Source organism: Seriola dumerili, unplaced genomic scaffold (genome assembly GCF_002260705.1).
Source record: "Seriola dumerili isolate Sdu_G_001 unplaced genomic scaffold, Sdu_1.0 BDQW01001222.1, whole genome shotgun sequence".
NCBI lineage: Eukaryota > Metazoa > Chordata > Actinopteri > Carangiformes > Carangidae > Seriola > Seriola dumerili.
The window spans coordinates 408,194-425,679 of record NW_019175477.1 but is presented as its reverse complement, the minus strand read 5'-3'; the positions used below and the strand labels follow the sequence as shown (position 1 = coordinate 425,679).

The following is a 17,486-nucleotide window of genomic DNA, read 5'->3' as shown; positions in this document are numbered from 1 at the left end:
CATGCTTTTTGGCTGACATGCTGTCATTTAATGCCACGTGGTTAAATAGAGTGACAGTGACATTTGAGGAAAAACAAGACTTTGGTCAAAACGTAGTCTTTCCTATGTTTTGCCCCCTTGAGTTTAATGAACAAATACAGTGATACAAATGGCTTTTAGAAACCACATCAAATGTCTGCTAAGACACATTTTTGACCCTCTGTTCGGTATTGAAAACTAGAGGCCTCCGCTTCTTTGTTGTGTATCTTGGAAAATGTTAATCAAACCTGATAGGGATCATACTTGTATAATTTACATACTTAAGTTGCGGCATCAATCACCACGTGGCCAGTACCAGATTAGTCTGCTATCATCACTGCATAATTATTGCTTTAGTCTGCATCAGCAGAAAATAAGAAAATGTGTTTATTTTTGAATGTTATGTTTTAAAGTACAAGTTTAAAGTGTGAAATTCAGTTTGTATACTGTGAATTTCCTTTTCAGACATTTGCTCACGAGTTGGTGTTATACAGCATGAAAAGAAGATGCATATGGATGTACATACAGTTATGAGAAAATGTTGATATATGAATGGTATTATAGTGCCCTTACTAATAATGATATTAGAGAAATTATTTTTATCACTCTTTTATCAAAACGGTGCTTGTTGTCATACATGCACAGATGTTGCAAGAGTTTCTGTTTTCTGCAGCAATTTGCTCACTGATTGCCTAAATAGTAGTTAAATCATAACCCAGATAGATAAACACAACAACACACATCATTAAACATTGATAAAACTATTTCGGATGTTGTCTGACAGACTTTAGGTAAAGAAGATTGGATTGTTAACAGCAACAAATAGCTGTATACAATAGCTGTATTTTGTGACTCTTTAGAGTATACTTTCTAAATTGATCCAAAGACCTACAATAGTTTTTTTTTGTTTTTTTTAATTTGCCGTGTAATAAGGCCCCTAAAACATTAATTTAATCCCAACACAACATGCCACCATAACCACCATACTAATAATACATAAACCTCACCTACATAATGCAACAAGCGTGTTGCTACTCTCCTCTGAGCCTTAGTAAACCTTTCTAATTAAGGTGTGACCTCAGGAGGCACACTAGTCTGTGACATCATATCACTACATGCTGTAAAAGCTCTTGGAAAGACTAAGGTATGTGTAGCTGGAAATTGAAGTTTGCAGGGTTTTTAGCAATCATGACTCAGGGCTTGATGTAACGAAATGCTGTGCTGAGTGTGGATAGGAATGAATTGGAGGCTCCTCCACTCCAAGTGAGACATTTTGAGCATAAGAAAACAGCAGATCTGGAAACGTCCACATTTAGCGGTGAGAGTTCAAACTGCATTAAAGGAGCCCCTCAGAGTTTTCACTTGCACAGGAAAGAATTTACATTAGTTTATCACTACAATGCATTGTATACTTACTGACCTTAAGGCTTAAGGAATCCTATGTCATAAAAGTCTTTTATTTTTGACATTTTGACACCTGAGTTGTTATAAAAATTTTTGTTTAATTTGTAAAATTTAAATGCCAAAAATGCGATCACACTCACAGCTAAACCAACCCACAGACTTTGGATTTCAGCTCTTTAAAATAGTCACACACCAACTGGTTGGTCGATTGATTTTAGAATCACTTTCCACCCACCCATTTAAAGGATGATTCCAATCTCTACGTGACTGTAGAAACCATTGTTTCCATCTTTCATTAAGTCATAATCATTAAAAATAGAGAAAAAAAAGAGAAAATATTTTCAAAAAAAATGAGAAAAAGCTCAAATCATTGAGTCCCCTTTGTGTGGATTGTTAGGCAAATAGGCAGCTGAGTTGGACAGACTGGATGGCTCTGCAGGAGCAATTTGCTATTGGTTCTGCTCTAGGATGACTGATGATGGGCAGCAGCTTAGAGCTGGCAGGAAAGAAAGGGACACAGTGGCACAGCGAGTACTGGACATGTCGGTAGTGATTACATTCAGCTTCAGAAAGGGTCAGGGGTCAGATTGAGCGTGTGCCGGCAGCTTCCTGCGCCAAACTGACTGTATTCCCAACACTGTACAATGCCATCTCCTTATGTTGCTCCGGGCTAGCTCTGCAGCCTCACTTTCACACTGTCACTGCTTCTCACTATTTGAAAATCAATTCAGTTCCCCCACTGAATGCACCGGTGTAGCATATATTCCCCAGTGGTAAGAGTTGAGAGCTTACTGTAAAGTCAGATTTCAGGCAAAGAATTCAGATTTCAGCATTACTCATACACAACACTCTGTTCTATAAAAAAATAAAATTGCACTAACCATTTACATCTCTCAGCAACATTGTTAAACAGTTATGAGGAAAAGAATACCTTGCACCATGAAGGGCAAGTGTGAGATGTCTATGGAAGCTATCTTTAAAGTGTAACAGAAGCTAGTCACCTCAGGTCTAGCTTCTAGCACACAGGATACCACAGAAGTGCAGCACGAAACATTAAAACTGTAGTTTCCTCCATTTTGAACTCGGCAGTGTGACAGTCCCAAAAAAAGTCATCACAGTAAAGGCAGTTTGCCATTGCTAGCAAATTTGCATGTCAGAGTTCAGCAAAGTTTATTTATCTATATAAATGGATCTGTTCGGTTACTCAGCATGACTTAGTGTTATTTTTGTGGTTCGGCAGACTTCAAACTAATTATATACAACTAATATAGACAACCGTATACTGTGTACTGTCTGTGTACTGGCTAGTTTCCAGATCAGGCTGCAGCTTTATTTGCAAAGATGATCATAGGCTACAATCATAGGCTACATCTTCACATTCAGTTCATCAAATCTAAGTGATATACATTTGAAAATAAAGGCATAGGATCTTTTAGCTACAAACAACCTATGCTGCTTTCTAAATAACACCCCTCAGGTTAACTAAAATGCAGCACTAATGAAGTGAATCAATTTTTACAGTCAGCTTTATTTACATGAGTTAGCTCATTGGGTGTTGTTTAAAAAACATTTAAGAGACGGAATTGCTTGTCCACTCACAGGGAAACACTTTGTGTGCTTTTCAGTGCACAAAATGAGATTCACGTAGCGAGAAGCGCTTTAACATCAGTCTGAATAAACTCAAGGATGCTTGTAGAAATGTTTGAAGAAAGACTCACCATCCTCTCGAGACTTTTGGATAAACGCATCAACGCCACTTTCCCCGTAGTTTCCCTCCGAAGCTACAGTGGAGACATAGTTCCAGCGCATGGCTTTGACAATGTCCACCATGGCCTGGGCCTGGTAGGTGTCTGGGGGCACCACCCGGGAGAAGAAGTCATAGCGGGTGTTATCACTCAGCTCTGGAGCCGTGGAGGCATAGCTCACCTGAGGGATCTAAGAGAGGAGGAAACAGAGAGATGTGGTTACACATGGGGAAATGAATAAATAATGGCCTTTGTGTAAATTAATTATATATACAGCAGGAAGACTCCTTGCAGTTTTATGTACAAATACATGATTATAATATGACACTTAACATCTGCTGAAATCTCCCAACTGCTCCCTAGTGGTTGTTCATCCTCTACAGTTTTTCACGCTCTTGCTTTAAATAGTCTTGATGATCACAGGCTTAGCTACAATACCTTCTGAGAAGTATTTTCCACACCAGTCGAGCAACACTAATCTGTTCATGAATTCACACTTGTCTCAGGCAAAATGTGAGATTTGTTTGGTCTTGAAAAACATATAAGAACAGGACGCCTTGAGAGCTGCAATAATACCCAATGTTCCTGTCAGGATTCACAAAGCCGTTATTGTATAATGGGAAAACTATAAATATAAAATAACCTTATTGTGTTAAACAGTTTGAATGAAAGTTAGAGCACATGAAGGTCAAATGTTGAGTGATAGCTCGACAGAGTGGAAAATAATCAAAAGCAAGTTGAACTTCTGGAACTGATTGAAACTGCCTCAGATGAAATCACAATATTCTTTTGATAAATCATCTAGTTTGACGTGTAAAAACAGCTTTTGTTGGTGAGTGCAAATCTAGTTCTGGTTGCCTTCACATGCGGCTGTTCTAAAGGGTTTAACTCCCTCTGTTCTTGGTTTCACTACAGAGGTCTTTCAGAAGCTGTCTCCAGCAGGAAATTCTTAGTTGATAATCTCAACTTTTGCTTGCTCAAGTTATTTCAGATTTATGGCCGCCATAGCTGCTGTGATCTTCCTACTCTATGGCTTCTGTGCTGCACAGTTTGGAAGTTAACTGACCAGATTTTATGACATTCAATAATGTGTTTCATGGTTTAACTTCAAATATGGACACACTTTTTATGCTGATGCATTTTTTTTTCTTCTCCCGATTCCCCAGGGCTGATAAATTCAGGCAGTAGATGTAGAAGGCAGAGTCTGCTGCTTTAAAACAGAATAGAGTTTGACTGCATTTGAGTCAGTGGGTGAAGATCTTCTAATGTGCGTGAACCGACCCAGTATTAGACTAGACTACTTGTCCTTAGGCCTCTGTATCATGTATATTTTTCATAGTAAAAACACAAAACACTGAAAAGCAATTTATAAATTAAAGAACAAATGATTGAAAAAGGCTGCTTTGGAGTATTGCTTAGTGTTTATAGTCATGTGAGGATATTAACTATTTCAAAAATTCAGTTTTCTATAGCCAATACCCCCCTAATCTACAAATTGTAATCTGTTTTACAGATTATTTAAATAAAGCATTACAATAACCACGTCTTTCCAATGATAACTTAGAAGGCCCAAATAGTTGACTTTTACTGTGCCTTTTCATGATGACTGACACACGAATGAAACGTTGCTCATCCTTTCCAAATACTGTTTGTCATGGCACCTCAGTGCAGCCCTGGGGATTTTGACAAATGCTGTCACCTTTGAGCTGACCAAGAGGAAGGGATGTGTGGATGGAGGGATAAGATGAATGTGACACTTTGAAACCTGCAGTATGCTAGAACAACATTCATTTGTTACTGCTTAGAAGATGTATGACTTTCTGCGTCTGCTCTTTTATGAATCTGAATTTCAAAATAAAAATGGTGTCACCTGCCAATCCATGTACAGTACCTATATCCAGCAATGCTACATCAAAGTAAACTTTATCCTCTAGCAGTCCTACTTTACCAATATTTACTCAACTAACCACATATAGACCACTGTGGAGGTGATATCGTCCCCTCCTCTCTACCTCACTTCACACAGCGGAGGCCTTTGATGTGGCCAGCTGTAGCGCTGCACTGATCCTGCTTCTACTGTGCTCCCTGCAGCCTGTGTTAGGAGCACAGCTATTCAGTCTGTACCTATGACCTACAGCTCCTAACAACTCATGTATCTCCACACCAACTCTCTTTTTTTGCCACAAGAATCCACCGGGTAAAGCCAAAACTGAGGGCAGCAAGCGCAGAACTTGTAATACTTGATGTAATAACATCAAGTAGACTTTGTAGAATTCTAGGTCCAAATAAAAAAACACACATTGACAGTGCTTCAGTGCAGGCTTGGCTTTATAGGTAATGACTTGTAATGCAGCAACCGTGCCGATCAAAGGCAGCCTTGTTAACTCAATTCCCTTTCAAAGAAGAGAAGAAGCAGACAAGGGAAATCTGTGTGTGCGGTAATGGACCATGTGCATGTTGCAAGCCAGCCTCCTGGACCGACAGCTTTTCAGTTGCCCCAGACCATCACACTTTGCTGTGTCCACACAGCCCTTGTGCATTGGTTGTCTTGTTTTTGAGTTGGAGTTCCTTGTGCAAATTGCATTGCTTCATGAACTGTGAGCACTGACATCAGTGTTGGAGGCTGACATGCTTCCTGCATGTGTTCCTCTGGGATGCTCTTAGAGACACAGAACTTGACAAGGTCTGTGTCAGACCTTGAGCCTGCACCCTGCGGACTGGTGGCTGTCAGCTGACTTGTTGATTTAACACCTGGCGGTAACAGCAGGCTAATGTACACCTGACCCCCAAGTTTGCTTAGTTTTCATCTGCTTTGATGGGTGGTAGGACTATTCTCTTTACATCTGCGTTTTTCTCCCCCTTAGAAGTAATGAAAGTGTGAACCAGTTTTTCTTTTTATTGCACTCCTTTGACGTCATGAGGCAGCATCTAGCAAACTGCAATTCAAGTGTTGTGCAAAGGTGTTGGGAAGGTGTTAATGATGCCTCATTTTAGATTATTCCAATGTTCTAGCACACAGCAGCAGAGAGAAATTTAGCCTTTTTACAATATGCACCTACAGTTTGCCATACAGCTTGTGTGTTAGTGATAGATGTGTTAATTTTGCAAATGCAATATGTTCTTTACATACATATAAGGTGATAACACATGTATATAAAGGTCTCTTTCTATTGTTACCAGAAAAAAGTGAAGACAGGGCAACTAAGTGAAAACTTAATTCTAAATGTTTTGTGTTGTTTTTCAGGAAAAAAAACATGCAATGTTTTAAAAATATCTAGGAAATGTTTTGCAACTGATTTTGAATTTCTCTTTTTGTGTTTTAATTTTGCTGCTGTCATGTATTGTGGTACAGATGTGACGTGTCTGGTCCCATATCTGCCAAGTAAGTGGGAGCTGCAGTGAAGCTACCCTGTGTTGTATTTTTCACCTGAGGGATTTTCACTGCTGTAACAATCACACAATTTCAGCATTCTGTCAAGAACCGGGACAGGCAGAGCTTATCATGTTTGTGTTGGCGAGATTTCTTGCTCACTGGACTACAGCGATAGTCCTGAACAGTGTGCCTCCTCTAATAGAACACAGTCACTTCTTAGCATTGACTCAAGAAATTAAATTCCTCAGCAAGGGCCCCCTCCGATCTCCCTCTAGAGAATAAAAAGAAATAGGGATTGAATGGGAAAAATAAAGACTTGATGCTTTGTAAAAAGAGAATGTGCCATATGCAGTGAGCAGAGAATATCTTGGCAGGGTTTGACATAGGAAAACTGCACTGTGCAACTGAGTTTAAGACGGCTCACCATCCCTGCAGCCAGATTCAGTGGTAAAGATCTTAGTAGGTTGTTTAAAAATGTTCTCATGGCTCCATTTTAGTGATGCTGTGTACACTTACCATCTGTTCAGGCTGAGACTAAAGCAGCTGAGCTTCCTGTCCTCTGATGTGAGCTCTTTGTGACCCAATTACTTCATCAGAGTATACCAATACAGTATAACCCCCCCCCCCCCCCCCCCCAAAGAAAAAAGTTTATAGAACTGCTTTAATCTTCACCCCCTCACCCCAGCACTATCCATTTAATTGCTAATGGGCTTTGGAAATATGTTTAATTGCTGTGATGTGAGTTTCAAGCAGATTTTTGATGCAGATTTAATGTTCAAATCACTTGCTTTAAATAACTGTGCCTTCTTAAAAATTCAATGAGCTCATTTGGCACTGCATCAATGCAGGAGTAATGATGCTCATTAGAACTGTACAGAAATATTATACATCTCTACTGTTTGCTGGGGAAGAAAAATCAAAAGCTTTAGTCGGGCTCTGGAAATGTTTCAGTAAATACTTCCAGCAAATATGTTTGGAGTATATTTTTGATCTATGAAAACAGAAAGTAAAGGTTTTGCATGAACTAACTCGTGTGTTAATCTTACTGACACTTATGCAGGACTGCAGTTACTGTGTAAGAGGTGTTGATATTCCATCTTAATAAATAGTATTATAAGCTAAAGCTTTCATAGCTTAGCAACTGTAACTAGGCAAGGTAGGCCTGTTAAGCTTTGTATTTCTCCCCAGTGGTGTGCATTGGACTTTGGAGCGTCTTTTTTTTTTTTCTTCTTCTTCTTCTTTTTTTGCCTTTCATCAAAAATACAGACACAAACAGATAAAACAGTGTGCTTATCTCTTCTAACATAAGATGCAATGTTAGCATGTCAGGCTAACTAGCTAATGGCACCTTAGCACTACTTTAAGGAGCATGTTATCACCTAACTACATTATTTTGTGGGATTCCAGGTTCTGTACTGTACTGTTCATGTACATCCACAGCAGAGTTTAGAGTAATGATGGTGGTTCTGTCCTGCTCTTTAGCAGCCAGCCCCTCCAACAATACTTATTACTTGAGATGGTGTTAAAGGTGCCCTTTGGAGGTTTCTTGTAAACAAACAGTCTGTCTTTATATTCAGTGTTATTAACCAGAACGCATCTTGTGTACCCTTGAGATCTATCAAATGTATTGAATGCTAGAGCTGTTAAAAACTGACAGTTGTCATTTTAGCTGAAAAAAAAATCAACAGTCCTCGGCTAGAAATGAAAAACCAACTTCTGCGTGAAATCAAAGAACCATTGTTTCAAAAATTGCTCTGAATTTCGAGTGGAAAATGTGGTTGACATTGTAAACTGTGTATGTGCTGTGCTAGAATGGAAAGCTTGATTAACTTAGAGGAGCAGAGCTTTGCGAACAGTCGACCCCTTCACTTGTCAGTATTTATAAGGGAAACAGTGAAGTAGCCCCAGTAATAGTGCTGTAGCTTCTAATTTACAGAACAGTTTTACACCTGTTTTTCTATGTTCAATCAGAGGCAAGAGTAGTTATGTTTGTTTTCTCAGGAGTCCCCGAGTGCCAAATGGCTGACACACACCAGCACCTTCAGGCACATTGTGTAGTCTTCACCATTCAATTAAGAAGCAGCTGGATGTTACACTGGATGTTATCCAAGGTCAACCTTCCACTCAGTGAGTCCCCACAGTGTAGATTTCCATTCTTACCTGGTGATAAATTAAACTATTCTCTTCTTGGCATACTGATTGATCAAACCATTGTGTTGGAGACAATTTTTATGTGCTTTATTATTTTCAGCTACTCAACAGTTTCAGTGTTGTCATTAAGACGCCTCACTTCTGCCAAGTAAAAAAAAAAGAAGGTTGCTTTCTCTACAGCTTGGCTTGACCCTGTGACTAACTGCAGAACCAATCTGCTGAGTCATAAAGCACATTGAGATCTTCCCACCCATTGTTACCAAGATCAATATGGTGAGACTAAAGTGAACAATGCAAGCTCCACACAGATGCCTGGGCCAAGAACCAAACTCTGATCTGCTTTTCTGCAAAGTACCACAGGTGCTTTGTTCTTGATTGCCATTCCCTGTTTACAGCTCATTGTGAGAATCCCTAGTATTTCCTCTACAATAGATTAACAGCCTCTTGAGAATTGTTTCTATAAGGCAGGGTTTTCTTTGACCTCCTGCATGTCCTTCTAGTATAATAAGGGAGCTTTAAGGGAGAAATCAGGATGCTGAACAAATGCAGGAACCCTTCACCCTATTTTCACTGAACCTTGCTGTTCTGACAATACAGAACATTGTTGTAGTGTGTCAGATAAACAATTAACACATTGATCACTGCAATGTAATTACTGATCAGTAATGTGCAGATTTTAGTGCATGGCATGAAAAGTCCAGGCTGTAATCAGTGACTGGCTGAATTACATCTAGCAGTGGCAGATTATCTCACTGCACTGGTTCTGTGATGACTGTCATAAAGTGTGCGCTTTCTACTGCTTGCAGTATTATTGTAATTCATAAAATGATAAGTTCAAAAATTAGTAAAACACCTTGCATTTAGATGGTCATGATTTGTTATTTTATTAACTAATGTGTTTTCCTTCACTTATTCCACTTTGCTCTTTGTACTTCCTGCTTCAACCACATTTTAATTGGGTTCAGGACAGCCAGTGCGCCAGGCTAAAAATAAAAATAAGTCCAATCAACATAAAGGTAACTGAAGCAAGACTAAACGAACCCTCCCCACAGTCAGCAGAATAGCTGGCTAGTAGCTCAACATCAGGGGTGTAGATCCCACAACTTCTGTGCTCTTAATAAAATTCAGTCCTTTATAGATTCAGGAGACTCTAAAGGCCCAGGCAGACAGAAAGTGTCAGACATTACTGTCAACAAATACACTTATTGTTCTCAAAGGATGGAAACAAAACAGAGACATTAAGAGCTGTGCTAAAACACTTTGGCACTGCTCCAAGCTTCAGTCCACACCGAAGGTCCACTGACAAAGCTTAACAGCGTTGAATAATGTGGATGTTTTGTGTGCATGAAATTTGTGTGAGAGAGAGAGAGTTAGACTATGTCTGAAAATCCTCCCTATTTGCTACCTACTGTGCAATATTTACAGTGCATTCACAAAGTCTTCAGACCCCCTTAGTTTTTTCACATTTTGTTGCTTTGCAGCCTTATGCTAAATTCTCATCAATCTACACTCAATACCTCATAATGACAAAGTGAAAGCAATTGTTTTAAAATTTATTAAAAAAGAAAAAATGAAATATCACATGATATTGATTGGACTGATTGGACATGATTTGGAAAGGCACATAGCTGTCTATGTAAGGTTTCATAGCTGGCAATGCATATCAGAGCAAAAACCAAGCCATGAGGTGGAGGGAACCGCCTGCAGAGCTCAGAAACAGGAGGCAGTGTAGAGGCACAGATCTGGGGAAGGCTATGAAAAAAAATCTGCTGCATTGAAGTTTCCCAAGGCCTCCATAATTCTTAGATGGAAGAATGTTGGATCAACCAGGACTCTACCTAGAATTGGTTGCCCTGCCAAGCTGAGCAATCAATATAGGTACTGAGAATCACTACACAGTGAATCTATATACGGTATTTTTACAGGTATGTGATATACATTGAGGAAACTACAGAAATCAACTACCATTTATTGATAATAGGAGTAAATATTCACAGTTGGGTTTATGATTTGTAAGTGCTTGTGGATAGTAAATATTATTATACGAGCAAAATAATGGCATGTACATTAGTTAATACTAACAATCCCACCACGCAGTGCCTTACATTTGATGCAGTAGATGCAGAATTTACAATCATGTGACTCTACACCAGTCAGTAATGTTGCAAACTGATTCGCTAGTGTTCTTATTTCAAACTTTACGTCTTACGTCTCAGGTCATGTTTAGCAACCAAGAAGGTCCATATATAAACTTCACTAATTCAGTCAATCAATCAGTCACATCAAGGTAGGTCACACATCAAATTATTAACAATATCTACAACATGAAACTTTAGTTATCAATTCCATATCCACCCTTGGATATAATGATGTAACACATTTTTGGGGAGCATGTATTTAGTGTGTGGGCATTCTTTGCTCTTGAGACAGTTTTTTGCCTTTGGCTAATCACAATTACTATATTAATATAAATATGCTGGGATGATTAATTGCTCACTATACAGTAAAATATTTAATGTGTGTTATATAGAGAATGATGAATGAGGGAGTGAATGTGTTTTTGGACACAGCCGTAGATACACAAATAAACACCACCTGAATGGGAGTGTTGGTCATCCCAGTATCATGTTAATGGATTCCGTGAGCTGCACTTACAGCATGTACAGGAAAATTAGAACTGGTTGGGATTTTGATTTAAAAATAAAAATACAAAAGTATTTGTTTAACTAAATACGAGCTGAAACATTTTTTCCATAAAGGCCTTCCCTCAGCGAGCTTATCACTTAACCATGGTGCATTCACATCACAGTTTTATGTCTTTGATGCAGTAAAGTCTCTGGAACTGGGTTTGAAGTCACATATCTTCAAATATTCAACCTGTATGTTACCAATTGTGGTTCATAGGCAAGCCAGATACATGAACATGGCATCAAACAGACAGGATTCAAAAACAATGACCAAAAGCTCCACTGCACGTTTCCTCTGCATATGGAAGCACAGCACATCCTGACAAGCCAAGAAAAAAATAGCATTCAAACCAACAAGCCAATCTTAGTGCCAGCATTATTATGTAATTTCATAAATAAAGCAAAAAACACTAAAAATAATGTGCTACATCTCAATCACTCCCCGCTTCCATCTCTTTGCTCAGCCCTTGGCATTTATGCTGTTTAGATCCATAAGTGTGACAGACATGTTTACAGGGTACAGGGTAATAGCAGATGTTCCTTGATGCTGTGTGTTAAATAAGGGTCTTATTTATCAAGACATTGATTAATCCTCAAGGGAGATTCAAGGGAGACAATTCAAAGACAATTATATTAAAGCAAAAAAAAAAAGTAGAAAGTAGAAAATGGTCCTTTTATAAAACAAAAGACACTTTACTCAGGAGATGTTTCATTTCCTGTATTTCCTTTCTGTTTTACATTAACATGATCCCTTCCCTGTGTTTTTATTGCTTTCATCACATCATGCGCTGCTACACGTTTTCCCTTTGTCTTCATTTGTGTAAATTAGGTACACTACCTAATGAATTTGGCAGCAGCTTTAGATTTATTTTACATTAGAAAGAACTATGAGGGAAATATGTGCTCTGGTTCAATCAATAACTGCTAGAGAAAATTAGGGTCACAGTTGAATTTTTGATAACAAAAGTAGAAAACGGCAGCTCATGTGTCCTCCTCAGTGTGTACCATTATTATTATGAACAATTGAGTGGAACCCATATTTGTAATGTAAAATCTCAATCAAACATTTAAAATGCAGTTGGTGGTTTTCCTATAACATTGATGTATTTGTTTATTGTTTTCCCTGCTGTTTTATACGTTTGAATATCTATCTCTGAGGCAAATGAGCCACATTAATCTGAAAAGGGTATCAACTACACTGTGTTGCTACAAATGTCTAGATTTGTTGAAAGGGAAGAGGGATCTGAATGTGCTTTTCCTTCAGCAGAAATGAAATATGTTAGCCTTTGGTGTGCCTTAATATTTTATGGAGAACAACACATTTACATGTTTGAGGGTTGGAGCTTAATTGATTCATCGGCTGATGTTGTGTAAGCTCAACTTCATTTTCCTCCATACCTAACCGCAGTTTCACTGATTGGTTTGCAATCCAGCACCAAACATCCCCAGGTCTCCTCCGCTTCACTGTTCCAAGACCTGATATACATGTTTTGCACTTGTGAAAGCCCTAGGTGTGATATGATGTACAAGCCAGTCTGCACAACTGTTTTTGTCATCGTTTGTTTATTCAATTGTGCACCCGCTCGCATACACACACCAAACACAGTACAAAACAGTAGCCAGCAGCCTTTTCTTCATTGTTACAGTTTGCATAAATCTGTGTATCTCTGGAAAAAGAAAGGCAATACTAGATAAAAAATTATTTCCCATTCTTCCAGGGGTGGGCTGTTCCATTTCATTTCAACCTTTTGTCACAAATAGGTAGTTCATTTTTCATACTTTGCCTTAGCAAAAACAAACCAAACCAAAAAAATGTTGCAGTTGAATTAAATATGTGATGGGCCCTAGCACCTATTGTTTATCCCTTATTCTGAAAATCACTCTATGCTGTTTCTACACAGGGTTGTTATTCAATTTGTTAAGCTGTGGCAATCATTAATTTGGCCAGTGGCAACTGTGATTAATTATCTCATTAGAAACGGAATTATTACGTGTGTTAAACATGCAAATGATCTCAACTAAAGGTTGAGAATGTTGTGATATTTGAACTAAATGACATTTTTGATTAATGAATCACTGCATAAACAATAATGCACTTGTTTACCACAAAATTTGAAAGGAAGTCGTAAAAACTGCAATTAATGGTAAGGTTTGACTGATCCTCCCTCTGATCATACTGAATAAGCATTAAAAAGCACACACAAATGTTGAATGTGTGGTCAAAATATCAAACTTTTCAAATGTGGACATAAAATCCCTCTCCCTCTCAGGCAAGTGATGATATCAAATATCACATAACTATGAAAAGCCAGACTCTTGTATGAAAGGTCTGGGAGATTCACAACAGATGATTAATAAACGTGAAATATAATGAAATGTCTGGATGTATTTGCCGTTAACACAATGGATATCTCTTTTGTATTCAACATCCCTGAACTGGTGCCCTCCTCTGTCTCTCTCCCTAGGCGACAGACATTTTCTACTCATTCCACTGTAATGGTTCAAAAGGCATCGATGAAGGGAATAGGGGAGATTCTCAGCAGTGCCTTGGGATATGAATGGATTTAATATTTCTGGGAAGATTCAGAACAAGTCTAGCACGCTATGTCAGATTCATACTTTATTCATCGATCTAGCTCAATCTTGAAAATGTCCTAAACATCATGAGATCAGTGGTCCACAAACCTTCTGCTGCATATTGGGGTGCCTGTTGTTCCTGCATTTGAACCATAGATTCTCGAAGAATTTTACATTAAATGCATTTCAATGCTTCACACCAATGAGCACTGCCAGTTTTGTTTGATGGAGCCTCACCAGAAACAGCCAATGATGCTGCAGCAGTGACTGTTTTTTGTTTTTTTCCCTCAAGGCCAGTTCACAACTTCTTTGTATGATTACACTGTGTGCGTGATTCATTCTTCTGTATCAATGATTTATGACCTATAAGAAATCCGGCTCAAGCCAGTTCATTAATGCTTTTGTATTTTGGGCTCTAGTTTGTTGGCAGTAACCATAAACATTATCAGGAGGCACAAACATTTGTTGACAGGCAGCAGTGTTATCTGTAAAACTGGTGATAACAGACTGAGGAGATGGAGGTAATTAAAAGTAATGAGTTCACAACAAATCATATTTTCCTGAGCATACACCCTGACCTAATGGGAAATCTGGTTCAAAATAAAGAAACTTATCTTTTACACATTCAGATAGACTCATTTACAGTATTGCATTTCAGATGTGGCTTATTTAACCAGTTCCATTTCCCCCTGCATAATAAGTGTGAAATTTATTCTAGATTATTATATTTATTTATATTTAGTGTTGAAAAAGTATGTTGTGTTATACAGCAGGACTGCATGAAAAATTGTATTTTTCCTAACATCACTAACCCGTTGCCTTAATAGTCAACTTTCCAATATTTGGATGCATTTAGTAAAGAAAAAGGTTTTTACAGAAACAAAATAAAAAATGCAATTTGTGTGTTGATTCTGTTTTTGAGGTAAAGGCAAAGCAAACATTATGCTAACAGCAACAAGTATTGTATTAGACACACACACACACACACACACACACACACACACACACACACACACACACACACACACACACACACAAATGTATGTATGTATGTATATATGTATATTCTGGAGCTGCACAAGATGAGATATGTTTTGTAACAGCAGTTGTATTGTGTATTATATTATTAGTATGTCTGAGAGTCCAAACACCAACTGGATCGCCACTGATCATCAGTCTTGCGTGGTATTGATTTATAAACAATTCTTGGCCATGTGAGCATCAGGGCTTTGTAAGTCTGTCAGCCCATGTGTCTGTCAGTTGGTTTGTCAGTCACATACTTTGGTTTGGGCTGAAATCTCTACAGCTACTGGATGGATTGTGATGAAATCCTCCATAGACATTCATGGTGCCACAAGGACAAATCATAATGGCTTTTCCTTTTGTGCCACCATGAGGTTCTCCTTTTTGTGGCTTTGAGTGAAATATCTCAACATTTATGAGATTTATTAGATGACTATGAAGTTTTATAAAATATACTTAAATACAGATAAATGTGTACTAGTATTATGTGCATATTATGAATATAAATGTAGCATATGTCTGACACTTCTTGCCCAGCAGCTCCCCTCTTTGAGGAAAAGCCCTTTGGGAGGAAGTTCAGACATCTCTTGTTTTAAATCTGAGCAGTTTAAAAGAAGTACATTCCCTGAAGCTATTTGACTCTTGAACGGTAAACCTCCTTTAGGGAACATTTAAGTTTTAAGTTTAGTTGTCTTATTTGACCTTTGAATTAAAGACCTCCTGCACTTAAGGTGTAGTGTTTTTAGGTCATCTTTACAGCTAAGGCACATTCTGAACAGGCACTGCACTAGTATTTTAAAGACACTGTGGAACTGTAGAAACTACCTAGTGGTAGTTTCAAAAAAAATATAGTGTGACTGCTCTGCAAGATAGCAGTACATGATTTTCTTGCCACTGATACCATCTTTTAATATGGAAAGATGGACACCATAAATAATTCAGATTTCCACCTTGCATGTATAGAGAATTGGCAACATTTATTCTATCTAGAATGGATAAAGACATCACAGTCTAAGTGAAATTTAGATAAGTATTCCCAGTAGATGGACCACAGGGAGCCACTTCCAAAATTAGGCATCATCAGTTCCATTTATAGAGGATATGTCACTAATCTTTTCACCACTGCTGTTCTCTCCTTTCCCTCTTCACTACTTATTCTACTTCAGCAATCAAGTCAGGTGAGTCAAAGTAAAGCATGATGGGAACCTATCAGCTTTAGCATGAAAAATTAGATGTCAATTAATGATGACTGTGCTTCTAAGGAGCCACTATATGAAAAAAGATATTTAGTATAGTAAGTTAAATTTCCATCCACTTCTAAGCCACTCAACCTTGAAAGTTTATGTGGAAACTCCTAATGTTAGAATGGCTCATATAGAAAAGCATTTTAAACAACACCCTTTGGGTAAATAAAATATCCCCAGTGTTTCTTTAAGCAATATGTACTGTATTTTTATACTTAATGGCTTGTTTAATGAACTTCTACTCATTTGTTGATGTACATGTACTGTGGACGCTCCAGTGTGTCTTCCCTGTTATATAATGGAATGACACAGAATCTATATAAAGAGTCAGTATGTTTGGTTTTTGCCTTTGACATTCAGCATTATAACAGCTGCTTAAAATAACTGGCTGTCTGAGTGGGTGTTAATCCGTGTATGTGAGCAAATGATCTTGTATTTTCCCTTTTCTCATCGTTCATGCACACAGTGGGAAACTGTGCCAGGCTAGGCTACGCTATGTGGGTTAGGTAGACACACCCTGCAGAGGTTGTCCACGAAGTCCATTTTCAAGTCAAGTGCTATTACAGGTATAAAATTTTCAATAGCTGTAACCTAAAATAAGCTTTCATTCAGTCCACTTACATTTGTGACATCTCTGTCAACTGCAGATACTTTACAGTAATTTGCATTCAAATTTTTCAAAATAAAGACCTACCTTACCTGTTCTCATCCAGTGAGGTGTGCACAAACTATATAAATAATAAGCTTGTGTGCTCAATATCTAGCTAATGATGAGAAAGTACACTGTATATATTGGTGCAACTAACTTTGTTGTCATCTGAGACAGCATGTTGTATTCATTAAGCTTCCCAGCATGCTTTGATCAGGCAGTTTTTAACGTCATTACTGGGTAAACTTGTAAAATGTGTCAGAGAGCCATTTCCATGGAGGAATAAAGAATCTAAGGGGGATAGAAGGGCTCAATTCACAGGGAGGAATAAAGACAAATAGAGGTCAGAGAGACCACTGGTGCCCTGTGGTTTTGTTGACAAAGACAAACTAAAAAGCCAAGCAAAATTGAATCCAGGGTGTAACATGAAGACTTGTCCCAAGTGAACAAGGTAAACAAGTGTTGTTGTTGATGTGAAGAGCAGAAATTGGCATTTATTTCTATCGCCCACTAAGCCAAGCCAGTACAGCTCAAGCACCTCTTAAAGTAAATATAAACCTCAACAGAAACCTGAAAAAGAAAACAAAAACAGGATATGGCTTTGATTTAATTATT

At 38.2% G+C, this 17,486-nt stretch overlaps 1 protein-coding gene across 1 annotated transcript in view; it reads right to left on the bottom strand.

The window, feature by feature from the left end:
- LOC111238173 (metabotropic glutamate receptor 4-like) overlaps nt 1-17,486 on the bottom strand; it is a 140,529-nt gene that overhangs the window by 50,136 nt on the left and 72,907 nt on the right. Inside the window, exon 2 of the mRNA XM_022767571.1 lies at nt 3,141-3,357. Coding sequence (XP_022623292.1) covers nt 3,141-3,357 — 217 coding nt within the window. The remainder of the gene's footprint in view (nt 1-3,140; nt 3,358-17,486) is intronic.